Here is a 19,648-nt window from a genome sequence, read left to right as displayed (position 1 = left end):
TGAGAGTAAATGATGCTTTCCCCTGACACTGCTGAGAACTGACCTACATTCTCCAAATCTCAATATTCCACACAAATCTGTAAGTAAATTCAACTCATTTTAATCTGTTCAATAGGAGGATAAAAAGTCTGTTGGGTTTTAATGTTATTGTTAGAATTGGTTACACCTTTAAGTGTACTCTCATAATCAATTCTCATTTTTAAATTTAACTTAATCATCTGTTTCCCAGTTCGTACTTCAGATATTTTTCTGTGGCACCCAAATCCCAGGCTACCAACTCTGGGTCTAGCTGAACATTGGGAGACAAATTAGGCATAAACCTCACTGAATGAACTGGTACACACTGGTTTGTGTTACATTAGCAACCACCTCAAGAAATGAACAGCTGTTGGAACAGTTTCTACTTTTTATCAGCTTTTTTGGTGGCATTCCTGAGCCAAAGCACTGCAATTATTTAATTTCTGGGTTTTTTTTTTCTTTCTTTCTTTAAATGGAAATAAGATGTCTAATTCAACTGGCTTTGTATTACAGTAGCTGCTCACACAAATAGTACAGATACACACTGCTCCTGACAGGGCCACAGGTACAAAAGCAGCTCTCTGGGGTTTAGTTTGGCCTCTGGCTGGTGGGATCTGTATGAAAAGCATTCTTGATTTCTAAGCATGGTACAATTTTAATTCTTAATGCGTTAGTACAACAGTGCATTGGAAAAAGTACTGAGCTTCTACAAAAAAGCTTTACAATTTTAAAACAGATTTAGGGTTTTGTTTGTTTTGATTTTTTATTTAAACAAGCATAGGCAATTCTTAGTATTTCCACAACAAGATAAATATCCCAATGAAGCTACCAGCTCATCCTACAGCGTGCCATAGTGATGGGGAAAGGGCTAACATTAGTGTTATTTACACAGGCATGTCCAATATTAACCCAGTATGGAAATTAAAATTATGTTCCAAGTGTGCAATCAAGTTCATATTATTTCTTTTTTCAGAGAGTTGGATTCCTTGCAAAAATTCCTCTTACAGCTCACAGACATTTAGCTGAGATGACTTCTCCAAGAGCTCCTTGTAAGCACAATCTTGAGGACAAAATGGTTACTGGACTGGGATGGGAAGGGCTGCGTGGGAGAAAAGAACTTAATACTTCTTCACAAAGAAAAAAAAATATTTTTAAGTGAGTAGATGTCTTTGGAGAAGTGAAATTTAACACCCAAACTGACTAGATCTTGAAAATCCTAATTAAAGAAATTCTCCAATTTGAAAAGCTTGAATAATCCAGAGAAAATGCTTTCATGAGGGAAGATTCACTCCAAGTCATTACTATACAGCGAGGTACCACTCAAAAAGTGGCCATAAAGGAAGTGACTTCTTTGCCCATCACTATCACACTAGCTGCTTGGCCATCAATTCAAAGCTCATTTAGACAACGCTTTCCCTGTTCCCAGAAGCTAAGACTGCTCTGCGACAAATGGGACAAGTGGAATTTTCTGATAACCAGCGGTCGATGCAGTGGACATGATACTCATGTGAGCAAGGCAGCTTACGGAGCTTGTTGCCTTCCGTGTACTCTGTAATACAGACACTACAGGTTTTCAGAGCATCGCTCTCACCAAAATTCCTCATGGCTAGGTTGTCAATTTGTTCTTTGGTGAGTCCTCTTGGTTGGTCATCATCATCTTCATTGAGTAGGAAAAACTGTGCTAGGCTAAGGAATGGTAGAGAACCGCTTTCTTCAAAAGTGACCGATCCCCTCGTATTCCGACCTTCCCGTCTGGCACCGGAGGTGGAACCGCCTTCATTACCACCTTCATAGACCTCCCCTGAGCTAACATCTGTACCTTCATTGCTTGAAGTCCCACCACTGCCATTCTGTGGCTCCGAAGCATCCACATTCTGATTTGGAGCTGGGCTGTTAGGATCTGCATCACTATCACTATACATGAAGTAGCTCAGCTCTCCAAAACCTGTCATGATCTGCCTCAGCATAGTCTGAATAGCAACTGATGTAGTCTCGCTCAAGCCTGTGTTTAAGATCCTACGGATTGGAATCCTAATGGTGCTAACGTAAGTTCTCACTCCAGCCCGCTCCGAACGGGAAAAGGTGCGCCTGAAGCCTCCCCGCTCGCTCTCATAGGTGACTGTGTTGTTGGGGGTCTGGGACCTGGATCGAGTTCTGTTGGCTATGCTGTCTCTTTGCCGGTACTCCCCTGGACGAACTCTTCTCACCTGAAGATCAAGTACTATGGTAGGAGGCCTCTGCCCGGGAGTCGCAGACTCACTGCTGCCGTTGGTTTCCGAAGAACCTGCCACTTGAGGAGCGGGTCTTGTTTCAGGGGTCGAGAAGAGAACGGTGTTTTCACTGGGCACCTCAGTTCCTGCTGTGTGCTGCCTTAACGTCACATGCTGCCTAGTTCTAGAGCTTCCCTCAGCTTCATTCATTGAGGAGGGGTCAAGCGTTTGAGATGATGTGTTGTGATGAGACCTGCGAGCAGCTTCACTCACTGGATTTATTGGTGACCTACTTCTATCAGTCCTAGCCCGCGTTCTCCGCTGTTCTGGACTCCTACTTCTGGCTCTCCTCTGCCCTCTAGGAGGGGAAGCTTCCTCAGTTGCTAGCTCCTCTGAAGTGCTCCTTTCTGATCCAGGCTGCCTTACAGATGGTGATTCAGACCTTGGAATTTCAGAGTCACTTTGGCTGTTTTCCAAATCCTCCCCACCGGAAGGCTCCACAGATGGCTCATTCTCAGTTTCCGGATTCGTGTTCCCATTATTACGGTTGACATTTATTTCCAAACTGAATCTGAAGTCACCACTATTTGGGTTAGTCCGGCTCACTGCTCTCCAAGACTGGTTTCCTCGTTGCCCACTTCGTGTTGTATTTCCAGTCTGTCGGACTGAATTAAGCCAGTCTATGATGGAATCTCCATTTGAAACATCTTCTGCAGACTCTGTACCTGTGAAAAAGACAGGGAACTACCAAAATTAGAGCACTGAGCTAATTTGGGACTGATCTTTTCCAAGAACATTATTGCTTAAGTTTAAACAAGTGACAATTTACAAGTGCTTAACCATATCAAGTGCTAGCCTGGTTTCACACGTAGCATCATAGTTCTTATCTACCAGAGCTCTCTGGAGGGAGCAGGAGTGGACATTTTTCTGTACATACAGGTAAGCTGCAGCCAGCACAGAGCAAACAAGTCACCCAAGTAACACAGGATGTTTAATCAGAAGTCACATTTAGGTGTCATAACACATCAATATTGTGTTTACCTTCCCAAACAATTAGGTGATCTATTGATCACTAAATAAAGAACTAAGTTTGTCCTGACCCTTCACTTGAATACTTTAATACTGCGTTCAGTTTTGGACCCCCTCACTACAAGGAAAACACTGAGGTGCTGGAGCAGGTCCAGAGAAGGGCAACAAAGCTGGTGAAGGGTCTACAGAACAAGTCTTATGAGGAACAGCTGGGGAAACTAGAGCTGTTCAAGCTGCAGAAATGGGGGCTGAAGGCAAACCTCATTGCTCTCTACAGCTCCCTGAAAGCAGGTTGGAGGCAGCTGGGGGTTGGTCTCTTCTCCCTAATGTCAGGCTACAGAATGAGAGGAAATGGCCTGAAATCGTGCCACGGGAGGTTTAGGTTGGATATTAGGAAAAATGTTTTTACTGAAAGAGTGGTCAGGCATTGGAACAAGGAGGTGGTGAAGTCACTATCCCTGGAGGTGTTCAATAAACACGTGGACATGGCACTTCAGGACATGGTTTAATGGCCACGGTGGTCTAAGGTTGATGGTTGGCCTCGATCTTTATGTCTTTTCCAACCAAAACAATTCTATGATTTTATGGTAATAGCTTTAGAGCAAATCTGAGACTTATTCTTTAGTGAGGTAGTAGTTAAGTCCTCTACCAATATCTGTCAAAGTATGATAACAAAAGCAATACAGCATGTTTGGAAGGGAAGAATGGTGAACGAAAGAAGAGAGACTGCCAAAAAGCATCTCAGAGGGAGCAGTCAGGAAGGCGATCTTCAATAAACAGGAGCAAAGAAACCCAAATGAGACTATCTTGATGCAAATAACAGATGTATTATGAACAAACTCTGTTCCAAACTGACCTCTGCAGCAGATACCAGACATAAGGTTCACTTAGTTCCGAAACAAAGCTCACCTTGCACCTGCCTAGGCTTAACTTGTTCCACTCCTGCACTCAAGTTAAGGTCCGTACGGGATGCTAAAGTTAAGAGTTTTCACAAATACTGTATATACCTCTATTCTCATCACTGTTTTGCTGTGGTGGACCTTCTTTAACTTGGTGTAGCCTTCTCAGCAACTCTTCTTCAGTAATTTCACCTTAGAAAATAAGCAAAATTTTCCAAAAATATTTCCAAATCATACGTATGGCAAGCATCATCAAAAGCTTCTAAAGAAGGTACAAGCCACTGCTGTGTCTTTTTTCCTTTCTAATGAAATCCTGCCAAAACAAGACTGCCAAACAGGTTGCTAAGGGGAAGCTCATTTCAGCACCACTGTCCCAAGTTTTGCTGAAGATGAATGATCCAGTTTCACCCTATTAGGCTTTCTGTTTCTGGAACCTCTATATAACTTCGCAACAATTTTTATCATCCTGTACCAATTAAATGGGTGTCCAGAGAAAAATATTTAGGGTAATACCTTCACAAGCATGAAAAAAAAAAAAAAGTTTAAATTAGATGAAGTTTTAAATTAGAACTGGTTTGAATTAGTTATCCTACAAAAATTTATTACTTTAACTCAATTGAAAACTGATATAAAAACACCCATGCACAATCTCACACCAGGTTGGCTTGTTCTAGTTACAAACTCAACCTCACCAGCACAGTATTTTCACACGGATGCTTACAGGAGATTAGTTTTTGATAAAAAGAAGTGTCTAGCGGCCCATAACTGGAACTGAGTCAACTCTGGGTGTTCCCAACAAGTTGTGTAAACACTTCACTTTCATATCTGATGAATCCACATCTCTAACTACCTCTCCACTAGCCAGGGGACTACTCAAATTTGAGCGTGCACAAGTTATCAGACAAGCTACTTCCTACCACAGAACACAACTGCAGCACACAAACTAAATGGGTGAAACAGCTTCAGGAGAACAGAAAATTACACAAATCACCTACCAAGGTGTGTGTACAGAAGCATTACCGACCTGGTGTTCCTAGCAAATTGTTGTCTCTCATAAGCCTGTAGTCCTCTTCACTCAGGTTGTTTACAAACTGATAGAAAGCTTCTTCTCGATCCAGCCGATCTAGCTGGCTCTGACGTTGTGCTTCTGATTGATCAATATTGCCTTTATCACTAGAATCTGAGCTTTCCATCTTGATGAGTGGAAGAGCACCTAAAAAAAGAGAGAAAGCAAATTCTTCATCCAGCACAGTGAAATATGGCATGAAACTCCGGAGTGTTTAATCTGTACTGCACACTTCACTGTTATCCTTAAATTTGAGGAGAGAGAAGTGGTTTGGTAATGAAGCTTCAGTTAAGATGAAGTGAATAACCATAGGGATCAAAAATGAAGTAAGTCTCAAAGCACTAGTCTCTTGGAGAAGTAGAAACAATCCAAGTGAATTTTACCTGAATGAAGGAGTTAGGAAGGATTCAAATATAGAAGATGGAAGGTGCTATGGAACATTATATGTGTTTAAATAGAAAAAAAAATCCATACAAAGGCTCTTTGCTTTCTCAAAAATAAGATTTAGTAAAATCAACTTTATACTTTCATGTCAAGAGAAGAATTGGCCAGCAAGTTTCAGCATTTACTGGATTACTGATGTTGGCAACTATGATTTACAGAATGAGTCTCCACACTTCATAACAGGTGTAATTTCTGCTATACAGAGTTGTCTTCTAATTCCATGTATTTTAAAATATAATCTCCTTGTTGTTTTTCCAGCATGGTGGGGGGTGGGAGGGATCTTGAGTCCAATCCCCCTACTAAAGCAGCGTCACCCACAGCAGCTTGCCCAGGATCATGATGTCCAGACACATTAGGAATCTCTCCAGAGAAGGCGACTCCACAACCTCTTTGGGCAGCCTGCTCCAGGGCTCCAGCACCAACACAACAAAGAAATTTCTCATTTTCAGATGGAACCTGCTTTGTGCTTTGCTGTGTCTTGTCCTGCAATTGGGCACCATTAAAGAGTCTGGTCCTATCCTCTTAACCCCCACCTTTTAGTTCTTGCTGAGAAGATCCCCTCTCAGGCTGCTCCTCTCCAGGCTAATCAGCCCCAAGTCTCTCAGCTTCTCCTGACAGAGATGCTCCACTCCCCTCAGCATCTTCATATCATCCACTGGACTCTATCCTGTACTTCTCTAGCTTGCTTGAATTGGGGAGCTCAGAACTGGCCCCAATACTACAGATACGGCCTCACTGACACAGAGTAGAGGGGGAGAAGAACCTCCCTCAACCTGCCAACCTGCTGGTCTCATTCTTAATGGACCCCAAGAGACCTTTGGCCTTCTTGGCCACAAGAGTACATATCCTTGACTGTCTCTCTCAAAAAAAAAGGTATGGCTGATAGATGCCATGTCTGTATCCGATAAGCATAACAAAGTGCACGCAAATGTAGGAGACATTCTGGCACTAGCAAACTCCATGCAAATACATCAAATGAAGTTAACGTGATAACTAGTTTCCTTAATCACTGTGCCTTGCTCTTCACAACATCAAGAATTCTCCTGTACAACTGGTAGAATCTGGTTACTTGGAGAGGTGATTAGCAAGCTAATCCTCTGCATGCTAAGAAGCTCTGCCATAACATTCCCCATCAGAAAACATTCCTTTCATTTAAACCATACTTCATGTGACATGAAAATACTGGAAGAATAAAGCTTTTCTGCTTCTCACTGGAAAATTTCCAAAGCTCAGACATCTGTCTAGTGCAAAAAGCATCTTTTTTTTTGGTTTGTCAGCACAGCTGTCAAGTCAAAACTGCCCACAGTTTACATTAGTGCTTCTCCACAGCACAGCAGCGCTGTGATCTCTGAGGGCACCTCAGTGCAGCTGCTATTGTGAAAATTGAAGTGCACTGGCAACCTCAGTGTGGAACAATAGAAAATTCTACAGGATTGGATATCCCATTATTGCAGACTTGCAAATTATAGAATAGCTACTTCCACACTCTTCTTCTTGAATTCTCACCAGTACAGCTTGGCTTTAAGTTGGCCATATTAAGGCACACACAACTCGTTGCCACTTGGTAACACAGCACAGAATCAGAGTCACAGAATGGCAGTGTTTGGAAGGGACCTGTGGACATCAACTCCAACCCCCCCGCAAAGGAAGGTTCACCTAGAGAAGGTCACGCAGGAATGCATCCAGACAGATTTGGAATGTCTCCAGAGAGGAAGACTCTGCCACCTCTCTGGGCAGATTGCTCCATCACCCTTAAGTTCCTCTTCATGTTTAGATGGACTTCTTATATTGAATTTTGTGGCCATCACCCTTACCCTGTCATTGAGCACCACTGCAAACAACCTGGTCCCATCCTCCTGACACCCAACCTTTAAGTATTTATAAGCGTTTAAGAGATCTGCCCTCCCCTGCCCCCACCCCAGTCTTCTCTTTTTCAGACTAAAGAGACCAAATTCTTTCATTCTTTCCCTGTGTTCCAGTCTCCCTGTATTATTTGGGTTTGTGCATTTCTGCCACTTTACCAAAGAAATGAGGATTATTTTTCACTACATTTTTTTTTCTCTCCTCAGTGACTAGGGTTAGCACCATTTCAAATGGAAGCCTATCAGTCTCCTCTGTGTTGCTAAATCTCTAGTGCAATCTGCCTGGCCTGTCTGAAGACTTGTACATCATGTGTCAAACACACCAATAAATGAACCCATTCACAGGAGAAGTTGTGCAATGGTTCCAGCAGGTATGTTCTACTCCAGCTGGGCTCAGTTATGAAATCTGTATGCCCTTCAAATCTCAGACAGTTCTAATAAGAACACAGCTTGCTGGAAACAAACAACTTTTTGCAAGCTTTCTGTAGCAGAGTTATGACTCCAAGTGACTTCACTTCAAGACATATTTATTCTACAGAAGACACCAGAAGTACAAAGACAGATGCTTTTAAAAGAAACATCTGAAAAAAGCTTCAACTAGAATGAGACACTTGCATCCAAAACAAAACCTTGAAAGATATCTAGTTCTCTGGGGATACATATCAAAACTAAGCATTCCCTTTTTTCGGACAACAATGAAAGAAAGTTGACAGTAAGATTAAGAAAATAAAGAAATGTGATAAGACACTAAGGGACAGAAGCAGCATAAAGTTTTGTAAACTATTTTCCCCAAATGACTTCCACCTTGGTACTGATTGGCTTTCAAACACAGTATCTTCAGAAAAAATGGCAACATTAACATATTTGTAAGCATTAGACTAATTCTACAACAGCTCTGAAAAGAGAAAAACCACACTATGCATACAAAGCATGACATTTGCTTACTGCTCATGCTTTGAAATTCCCCTTTTAACTGCAAATTCCAGTGCTTGCAGGCACCTAGCCATATAATGCCTGTTTGATTCAAAGACATTGTCTGTTCCATTTCAAAAGATGAATGGGCATTGGTCTTGGTCAAGGAAAAAAGGAGAGTCAAAACAAGGGAAGGTGAAGGCAGGGGATCTCTTCTCTGATGTGTGCTTCAATAGCTAATCCTTTAGGAAATGCTCAGAGTAAGTCTAAGTCAGTCTTATTTATTTCCAGGTTTGCTCCTCTATTCTCTTATGAAATTGGCAATAATTAAGTCTTCTGAGGAGTGGCTGAAGGAACTGAGGTTGTTCCACCTGGAGAAAAGAGGGCTCAGGGAAGACCTTTCTTGACCTCCCTAACTCCCTGAAAGGAGGCTGGAGTCAGGCAGGAGTCTCTTTACCCAACGAACAAGTGACAGCACAAGAGGAAACAGCCTTAAATTGCACCAGAGGAGGTTTAGGTTGGACATAAGGGACAATTTCTTCCTCAAAGGGTTGTCAAGCCCTGGAAGAGGCTGCCCAAGGCAGCAGCGGAGTCCCCATCCCTGGAGGCATTTAAAAGACCCATAGATGTGTCACTTATGTACACAGTTTAGTGGTGGACTTGGCAGTGCTGGATTAATGGTTGGACACAAAGGTCTTTTCCAACCTAAATGAGTCTATGATTGTGTAATTATCCTCCGTCACCATGTCCAGAGAAGGGCAACGAAGCTGGTGAGGGGCCTGGAACACAAGCCCTATGAGGAGAGGCTGAGGGAGCTGGGGTTGTTTAGCCTGGAGAAGAGGAGGCTCAGGGGTGACCTCATTGCTGTCTACAACTACCTGAAGGGAGGTTGTAGCCAGTTGGGGGTCAGTCTCTTCTCCCAGGCAACCAGCAGCAGAATGAGGGGACACAGTCTCAAGTTGTGCCAGGGGAGGTCTAGGCTGGATATTAGGAGGAAGTTCGTCACAGAGAGAGTTGGAGCCCATTGGAATGGGCTGCCCGGGGAGGTGGTGGAGTCGCCGTCCCTGGAGATGTTCAAGAGAAGACTGGATGAGGCACTTGGTGCCACGGTCTAGTTGATTGGATAGGGCTGGGTGATAGGTTGGACTGGATGATCCTGGAGGTCTCTTCCAACCTGACTGACTCTATGATCATCCCTTCCTAAACCATAAAACCAGCTATTGGTCAAGACTGAAAAGATGGTGTTGCCAAGAAAAAAGCCTCAGAGGTGGGACTTTAAATTTTTAATTTAAGTTACATCAGGACTATTTCAACTAGCAACTGACTGACTATACTTTCCCATCTGAAGCTTCTGCCCACTAGCCCACTGTACCCCAATTTCATGCTGTTTGGCTTTAATGCCCTAGAAAGGCTATAGATCTATATGGGATGTTTACATTGACAGAAACACCCAAATGCACAGCAACACATTCTCCTTCCTTACTTCTGACAGCAAATGGGACGATACTCCTCAAACCAGAGCTTTAATATTATAACCAGTAAACAGAAAAATAGAAAGTAACAAAAGCCTTGGGGTAGAAATCCTATCCCTTCACTGTCTACTTAGCTTGTTAACAAGTCCACATTGCCCATTTTAAGCTTCACTGCCCACACCACTGCAAAGCACCACACTACCAGGTTGAACCTACTAAAACATTTAGACTATGACCACCTCGACATGACTCCATGGGTCCCACCTGGCTGTATACCAGAGTTTCCACTGTGGCAGTTACCATGTCCTCTCACTCAAATTTCAGTGTGGCAGGGTGATGCACAGAGAACTTGAAAACCTGTCCCTCCTTCAGGATTCTGCTCTCAGCTTATACACTGCAGAAACTTAAGACTGGCTTAAAGGAAACTTAAAGCAACACAGGAAAACATGATGAGGGAAAACCAGCAGGATATTATTGAGCTACAACCAAATTACCAACATTTGATTATCTAATAAGCAGGTATGCTTTGTTTCTCTTCCTTCCAGTGATTTAGTTCAACTCAAAGTAAGACTTTGTTCTTATCCAAGTTAAAAGGCATAGAATTTCCTTCTCAAGTGTCTTCCCTGTCAGTACTGAGTTTACAAAGGGTGGGGAAGGTCACATGTATGAGCAGGAAGTTCTGATCTGTCGATTATTGCCAACTTCAGCTGAGATATCCAGCAATGAAAATCTCTTTGTGGGAAAAAAGATGAGGGAGGAATCACCCAAATGTTTCACGAACAGAATTGTAGCTAGCATAAATTATTTTCTCCTTAAAAAAAAAAAATTAAGGGAAATATTCTTCAGAATATCCAGACACATGAACTACAGTGAATTCTTAATTGGTGTTCCCATCCTTCTACAAGTCAGCAGAGTGTCTTTCCTGCAGTTATGCTTCAACAACCTCAGAGATTTCAGAGCACAAATGACTAGCTGTCTTTCCATTTCTGCCACAGCCTGCAGCATCAAGAATTGTAAGCCCACAAAAGGAATTGTTTGTTACATTCTTTTCTTCGAGAGGAAGTAATAATCTGCTCGTTTGGATATTAACAATTTAAGAGTACTGGTTATTGCTTCAATAATGGACAGTTAACATTCCTCCAGTACAAGAAATATTTTACACTTTCCCTGAAGCCAAGTTGGGTGTAAACTAAACCCGAGCAGTCAGGAATTTACTGCTGCTTAATAACAATCTTGTGGGACAGAAGCAGTGATAAATAAAATACTCGTGTTGTCCTTTTATCTTCACCACCACCACCCTGCACCTGTGTACTGCTTAGCACTCATGGACTATAGACTTCATCTCAGAAAAAGTATTCATGGGCAATAAGGCACAGTAAAAAAAAAAAAACACCAGCTCTTCTTCCTTCAAAAATTGTGTGTAATATCTCCTGCCATTAGTTATTGTATTGAATATCAAGACTCTACCTTAATCTATTAAACTTAGATATTTCACAAAGCATTAGAACTCTCATTAAACTAACTAAGTAAAACCTGGAAGATCTGACAGATTCAGCGATCACTCATTTGCTGGGTTAAACAAAAAACAACACATTAAAGTTATAACCACCCTTAGATTTATGGGGCAAGTCTCAAATTTTAACTGGAGAAAAGCAAATTAAACTGCAGAAACTACTCAGATGCTCACGACCCAGCTGCGTAACAAAAATTGCCTCTAAAACCCCACCCCATATCTACATGTTACAGGTGTACTGCAGCCTTACATCAGAGCTCACAGTGCCTTGTATGTTAGGAATGCCTCCTGAATCATCTCATGTCCCGGCAACACAATTAATACCTCTGTATAAACAAACAAGATGATGGCAATGTGAGCGTTTCATAGATGTGCTCAGCAGAAGGCTAATTTCTCATCTGTGATTCATAACCTCATCTTAATTAGGTACTTCAAGCAGTAGAGCACCTTGCTTTACTTCCAGTCTGCAGAAATTATCAAATCCTTCGACTAAAAGAAATGACTGAGAAGTGGAAGACAGAAATACTTATTTTCTGGTTTGGGTTGTTAGAGATTAACTACTTTTTCCTCCCCTGCTTTCACTGAGCATAGCTCAAAGCCATTTTAGATCTATGGCAGAAGCATAACACAGCTGTCTGCTTGAAGCGCTTTCCATGAACTCTGACTTCAGCAGCTCTAACATACCACACCCCATTTGGCAGGGCCAGCCCAGCCCAGCCAGCAGTCTCTCCAATTCCATTTCTCAAATGACACAGGAACAGCAGCTAGAACGGGCAGTTCTGTTACCCCAGGTTCTTTAAGCACAAACAGAACCAACTTCATGCGCAGTATTCATCTGACTCACCCTCAGCTCCCAAGTACTACATTTTCCTAGAAGAATTCAAAGTCGAAAAATAGTTTCCATGCCAGTCTGCATTCAGTATCTCAATACCCAAAACCAGCAGGAAGACGTAACAAAAACTACATTTTCATCTTAAATATTTCATCATTCAAGTCTGCTCAAAAGCAGAAGCAAAGACTGACAGTGAATCCTATCATTAAAGGAGAAAAATACCACAGAACAGTGAAATGAAACACTATCTGCATTACACATGGTGCTTCATTATGTCAAGTTTGAGGTTTTCTTTTTGTGCAGGTGTAGAAGTTTCCTTTTGTGATCACACCGAAGGCTTTCATAGCAGAGGTACAATTCACTCAATTACATCTCAGAAACAAGCAACAAACTTTTCTAGTTTCCAAAGTTGCAACCTGAATTTTGGATATATTCTTTTTTCCCCCCTGCTATTCCTGTTTTCTGTTGACACACTGATAAACAACAGATCTATGCTCTTACTAGCTCTCTACTAAACTTACCACAAATTTTAAACACTCAAGAACTTATGTCCTCTTTGCCTCAAAAAAAAGTCATAGAACATGAACACATGAATATGGAAAAAAAAATTGCCTTCTATGAATTGTTCCATGTAAACCGCTTTAAAATTTAAAAGCCAGTTTAACAAGGAGAGTTAAACATCCCTTCAGCTATTTCACTACCCCATTATGTTTCAAAGCAGTAAAACAAGATGTCATTCTGCACAGACATTTTAAACAATAGAAAGAAGATTAATACATTTGCAGAAAATTCAACAGAAAAAAAAGAAAAAAGAGGAAAACATTTCAACAGAACAAACTGTTGAGATGAAAGGAAACACTCCTAGATGTAGCATAAACTCCTGAGAAGTAAAAAAGAAGTGAAGAAATCAAGATACAGAGTTCCAGTAGTCTCCAACAGCCCTACAGTACCTAAGGCAGAATGGCCATCTCCCTGTATAAATTACCAGCTCAAAGAGAGATCATTAAAACAGAAACGAAACTCATTATCTTCCAGATGAAAGCGTAGATCTTAGCAATTCCAAAATACTGAGAGCACATGGGAATCTGAAAATAAAACACAGTAAGAACTGCCAAATCTCCTGGCCTTACATTTTATCAGCTGTACTTACCAATAAAAAACCAAAAAACCCAAAACCAAAACCACCAAAATACTCTTCACACACAAGTTGAAAGGCAAATTAAGAGAGTACTTTCTTTTGCACCCAAATTCAGGTATCACATACAAGAACGTTTAGCAAATACAAGGTAAAAAGTTTCCAGAACTGGAGTCTCACAAAATGCTGCTCTTTTCCCCCAAAAGTGAGTCTCCTAGATCAGCAAGCCAAAGGCCCACCCTGAATCTCAAAGGCAAAAGTAATGCTGCATTCAAGTAATGGATACTGAGAGCCAACACAGCACTATACACGGGATCGGCATCCAAGGAAGTTGTACCCACAAAAACCACATGGTGACCACCATGTAGTGCTTCAATTTCTGACGAAAGAGAACTTTTGGTTAGGGAAAGCACTCAATAGTAACTCACTGAATTTTAGTTAGAAAGAAAATTTTATCTTTACATTTACCACTGAATCTCACAAAACTGCTGCTAACACAGTGAGAGCTGAAAGTAAAAGGCCAATAGAACAGTGATAATCACAACTCATATTGGAATTCCTATACATGGATTTTTTGTTGCTGATGTCTAGTGCCCTACAAATAGATATGGAAAATAAACTAAATACAATTTGTTTGATTTTTAAACAGGTATCTGCAAGACCACAATTCCATTTCTGATGATATACCCAGGCAGGCAAGATGAAGCATTTTAACAAGGCTATGTGCAACTTGCTTATTGAAACAATGAGTGCTTTGAGTAAAATGATTTTAAGTTACCAAAGTAAAAGAAAACATTGCTGATTTTTCCTGTATTTTCAATTATCATGATATGGTTTTATGAGAGAGAGAACTCTGCAGACCTCAAGAGCTTGGCTTCAACCCCACACATCAGCACCACGCTACTAAAAAAGCACCTTGTTAATACAAACCTGAACAGTCTGGAGGAGAAGCATGTCTGTGTGTTTCTCACAATCCTAACTGCAGCCAGGAACCTGTGCATATGCAAATTAGAGTCTCTGAGTGCTTCTGCCTATCTCTACTCACCATACAAAGGGCCTGTCTCTGCATTATTACACTGCTGCACTGTTCAGAAGTATGTGGTTTGAGATGCACAAGGCATCATAAAACTATATTGAAGGTGGAGATGTTCACTTCTGATTTTACCCCTTCAAGATTAGTTTTTGCAAGCTCAAGTTGTTAAAATTTTTCATCAAGACCAAGATTATGTCACAAAATCTTGAATAAATACCCAATAACCTTGTTTGGATTCAAATGTTTTAATAGATGGAAACGGACTTCTCTACAAAACAGTTTAGAAGAACCTAGTAACATGTAAAGTTAAATTAAACTGAACATAGATGCAAATCTTTAGGCTCGAGTATATGAAGTTGTAACATTATGTTCTGGGTATTAAAAAAAGCACATCACCTCCACTGCAACTGTAAGCATTCTACTAGGATCAAGACATTTATTTTGATACATTCCTATAAGAAAGAGGAATAAAGGAACGATCTAGACTGGTATATTAATATATAGGGCAGTTGAAACTATTTCTATTTGGCAATCACATTATCCATTCCCCTAAAAACCAGTACAAAAAAAAAAGAGAGTGGAGACCAAACACCTGTAACACTGTTTTCCAGTACACCCTGGAATGTCTACGAATTCAGTAATAAGACAAATATGATACAGGTGACAACACCTACAAGCTCAGAAAATGCTGGTGTGGGCATTGTAGTGACAAATATCTATATAATTAGAATTTCTGATGAAGAGAACACTGTAGCTATGATTTAGAGGTCTAGCAGAATTGAAAGCTCTTAATTTAATAATGTGTTGAGTGTCTTCCCCCATTCAGGAGCAGGCAAGACATAATTGTAAGCTATAATTCTTTTAATTCCAAAACGGTAAACCCGTAGAGGAAATACAGTTTAAATGCTAGTTGACCACTATAACCAAACTAAGCTTCTGTCTCTCAATCAAGATAATTAAGTGCACAAAAAGCAGCCAAATGATTCTTTTTTTAAAAAGTCTTGACAAGCCACTGCAATTAAAATTCAGGGACTAGGAAAATAAATCAGATGTGTGATGGTACTAAGGGGTACAAGCAAGTCTGAATTCTTGTTTAGAAGCTTCGCTGCATAAAGCCTCTATTTTGCTGAAAAAGGGTGAAACACAACTATGATCACAAAAAAAAAAAATCTGTATTTTGCCGTGAAACCTTTTGTCCATCTCCTTCTACAACAAACTAAACACACAACAAACCTTAATAACTATGTATATAGATACACTATTATATCCAATTCCACTATTAAAGCTGATCATTGAAGAGAATGTAGTACATACATCTAACTGGACCTGACTGGTTTTGAAACACGGTAAATAAAAACATTAAACGGCAAACGAACAGTATTAAAAAGAGAAGGAAGAACTCGCACAGGAAACTAAGGTGACTGAGCAAATATGACGTTACTAACTGGAGAGAAACTAACACGACAGGAATAGCAAACATCACAGGTTTGAACAGGTCACAAGACCCTTACAAAAGGCACAGCGAGTATGAAGACTTCCTCTTGCCTGTCTCCCACAACAGGGCTTCTTGTCTCAGAGCACGGGAATAACAGCGTGAAAACACGGTCTCGATGAGCTGATAAATCCTTAAGTAGGCATTAAGTATGATGAGGCCCAAGATAGTGGCTACAACTCCCCCACATACTCCATCCCTCCAAAAAGGTGCTAGTTTCAACTTCTCCAGCCTAACCGGTTAACTAGAGGGTGAGGGGGCCACTAGCCTTCCCCGAGGGGGGAGCGCAAGCTCTTCTCCAGCTCTAAATGGAGGAACAGGTTCGCCCCACCACTTCGGAGACCGGCCCCGCCACACGCCCCGGGAGAAAGGGGAAAAGCCCCCAGGGTGCCAGAACTCAGGCCATCCGAAGGAGAGGGAGACCGAGGATCCTCATAGTGCCCCGGGCACACCCACCCGCAGACCGCCATCACTGCCCCCAGCTCCATCACGGCACCCCGCTCCGCCTCTGCCGCGGGGCGGTTTCGGCCTCCCAAGCCCCGCGGAGCCAGGAGCCGCCCTGCACAACCGGGACCCTGAAGTTCACACAGCGAGGATCCAGAGCAGGGGCAGAGTGGTTTCGCAATCCCCGGGGACCCCCAACTCCGTGCTAGGGGCCGCGGGGGCCGCAGCTGCCGCCGCCACCTCCCCTGGGCCTGGGCCTCTTCCTTCTCCGGGCCATTTTGAGAGTCCGCCTCCGGCCTCGAATACTCACCTCCCGCCGCCGTCACCCGCCGCCGCTTCCCCAGCTCTCGGTCCTCTGCTATCCCCGCTCCTCAGCGGGTTCGATCCTCCCTCGTCCTGCTCCGTCTGTCCCCAAACAGCAGCAGCGTCGCCCTCCCTCCCCTCTCAGGCGGCCATTTTCTGCTCCATTGTTACCAAGGAACAGGGGCCCGGAAGCGGCCGCCGACAAACGGAAGTGAAGAAGCGCGCGCCTCTGCGCAGGCGCCGTCGCCCTCTGCGGGGTAGGAGGAGGGAGCGCGGCACAAGGAGAGGAACCTTGGAGGACCGCGGGGGTAGAGCGGCCGCAGCGCACAGGCGGTGCCGCCATTTTGGAGAGGGGCAAAGGCCACCGCCGCTGGTGTTTGAAGGATCGAGTTAAAAGCTTTTTATGTTAGGTAGGCATATAATGAACCGGTCTGAAAGCAGGATAACGAGCAAGGAAGGCCTTAAAACTAAAGGGTGGGATTACAGAATAACAATCCCAGGTTGGCAGGGCCCTCTAGGCATCATCGTTTGGGTTCTCTCCAAAGGAGAGTGCACGTCTGGGCAGCTTGCTCCAGGGCTGCGGCACCCTCACAGCAAAGAAGATTTTCCTTGTGTTCAGATGGAACCTCCCAGGTGCCAGTTTGTAACCATTGCCCCTTTTCCTGTCACTAAGCACCACTGGAAAGAGTCTGGCCCAGCTTCCTTGACTCCTGCCTTTTAGATGCTGATAATCATTGAGATGATCACCTCTCAGGCTGCTCTTTTCCAGGCAATAGCCCCAGGTCTCAACCTCTCATGAAAATCAAAGTACCATTTAGGCTGGAATACACCTCTAAGATCATCAAGTCTAACCATTAACCTAACACTACCAATTCCACCACTAAACCATATCCCTCAGCACAACATCTACACAGCTTTTAAATCCCTCCAGGGGTGGGGACTCTGCCACTTCTCTGGGCAGCCTGTTCCAGGCATTGAAAACCACTGAAGTAAAGAAATTATTCCTAATGTCCAACTTAAACCTCCCCTAGCACAACTTGAGGCCATTTTCTCTTGTCCTGTCACTTGCTACTTGGGAGAACAGACCACCACCCACCTTGGTCCAGTCCCCTCAGCATCTTCATAGCTTTCATTGAATTCTCTTCAGTAGTTCCCTGTTTCTCTTGAACCCAGAATGATTGCAAAGGTTTAAAAAAAAAAGAAAAGAAAAAGAATGCACCACCCCAAACAAAACCAAACCAAAACCAAACACCCCCCACCCCCCAAACAAGATAATAACTAAGAGCAGTGGGTTTATTTATTTCTTCCTTCAGACTTGAGAACTCAAAGACAGCTACAGTCCTCACAGAAACATAGAATCACAGAAGAGTAGGGGTTGGAAGGGACCTCTGGAGATCATCTAGTGTCATGCTAGAGAATGGTGGGGTTAGATACAGGGCATATTTCAGATCAGGTTTACTTGCCACAGCATGGGATCAGCAAAGGAAGTGTGTTAGAAACTCACTGAACTGAAGCCAAAATCATTAGTAACGGGGAGCAGAAATAGTTCCAGTTTCATCTGGAGTAGATGTAGGTTCTCAACTATAGTTTTGTTGAAATAACCAGAAGATAAAGCACAGGAAGTTTATTCCAGCTGCAGAAGGCCAGATGATACCTGATGCAGCATATAGTTGGAGTGGCGGAGAAGCGATAGTCCAGCATAAAACTTGCTTGCAAATGTTTAACCTGCTACGTTTTAAAACCCAGACTGGAGCTGGGAGAGTGCATTTCAATCAGATGAGTCCTTTGCAACATTTCTGCAATATAGATCCTGTGTTACAGGTGGATTTATTGTAGGGTCAATCCATGATGTAAGTTCTGCTTTGGCTGTTCAATGGGGGTAAAATAAAATAATTTTTTAAAGAATAAGAAAGGCAAATTTAATGTCACAAAGCAATTTTGCAGTTTTAATGAAGCAAAATACTTGTCAATGAGAAAAGCTGCCCTGTTCCTGACCTTTGATAAATGGATCTTTTTATGTAGACAGTGCCCCTGCCTCTGACAGATTCCAGGAGTTGAGGACACTGCAGTCCCCTGAAGAGAGAGACCCTGTAGCTGAGTGTATGTGTGTGTACTTTAATTTTTGGCAGACATCTTTGAAACAGGTAAAAAAAAATATTTCTCTTGTTAAAACATTGATAATTCAGGGAGCAGATGATCAGTGCACAATCGATCCACTTTATCATGGAAAACCTTGTGCTGACAATTGATAAGACAGCCACTGAGTGTAAGTATTGGCAATTAGAAACTCAGCAAGACATCTGTCAGGGCACTCCAATGACAGGCCTTAAAGAACTTGAAGAAACAGGAGGTGATGAGACTGCAAACAGGGTGATTTATGCATGAAAGTGAATCTTGTCTTTTCTCCCTACCTTTTTCTGAACACTAGGCAAGGGCAGAGCAGGATAAAAGTGGCTTTGTTGTACACCAGTAACCTAAGCAGCAAGATGTTAGGGATTATTGAGAAAATGGGAGGTGGAGCATATTCTGCTATTTGAACAGAGGGATAAGATGATGGCTTATGCTCCTGGAACATCCTCTCTGTGTTTTATATGTGACAGGTAATTCTGTTTATTTGCCTCTCTCTTTTCTCCTCAATAAAATACTTTCAATTACAGAATCACAGAATCACAGAATTAATCAGGTTGGAAAAAGACCTTCGAGATCATCAAGTCCAACCTATCACCCAACACCATCTAATCAACTAAACCATAGCACCAAGTGCCACACCCAGCCTCTTTTTAAACACTTCCAGGGATGATTACTCCACCACCTCTCTCATTGGAATGGGCAGCCCATTCCAATGGCCAATCATTCTTTCTACAAAAAACTTCTTCCTAACATCCAGCCTTATCTTATCAAAAAGTCTTGAAGATCCTCAAACAGCAAGCAACAGAGGAACTGACCTGGTTTACATTAGAACAGAACTAAATCTGCTCAGTTAT

The 19,648-nt window shown here is 42.4% G+C and overlaps 1 protein-coding gene across 1 annotated transcript; it reads right to left on the bottom strand.

The window, feature by feature from the left end:
• Nucleotides 1-1,369: 1,369 nt before the first annotated feature.
• RLIM (ring finger protein, LIM domain interacting) lies at nt 1,370-16,702 on the bottom strand. The gene is made up of 4 exons (XM_054388527.1): nt 16,672-16,702; nt 5,181-5,369; nt 4,265-4,348; nt 1,370-2,953 (listed from the first exon to the last, which is right to left on the bottom strand). Exons 2-4 carry the CDS (start codon nt 5,347-5,349, stop codon nt 1,419-1,421), a joined length of 1,788 nt encoding a protein of 595 aa, XP_054244502.1. The 5' UTR covers nt 5,350-5,369; nt 16,672-16,702; the 3' UTR covers nt 1,370-1,418.
• Nucleotides 16,703-19,648: the final 2,946 nt, after the last annotated feature.

The sequence above is a fragment of the Indicator indicator genome, chromosome 17, assembly GCF_027791375.1.
Source record: "Indicator indicator isolate 239-I01 chromosome 17, UM_Iind_1.1, whole genome shotgun sequence".
NCBI classification, from domain to species: domain Eukaryota; kingdom Metazoa; phylum Chordata; class Aves; order Piciformes; family Indicatoridae; genus Indicator; species Indicator indicator.
The sequence above is the reverse complement of the archived record's forward strand: the minus strand, read 5'-3'. Positions and strand labels throughout refer to the sequence as shown.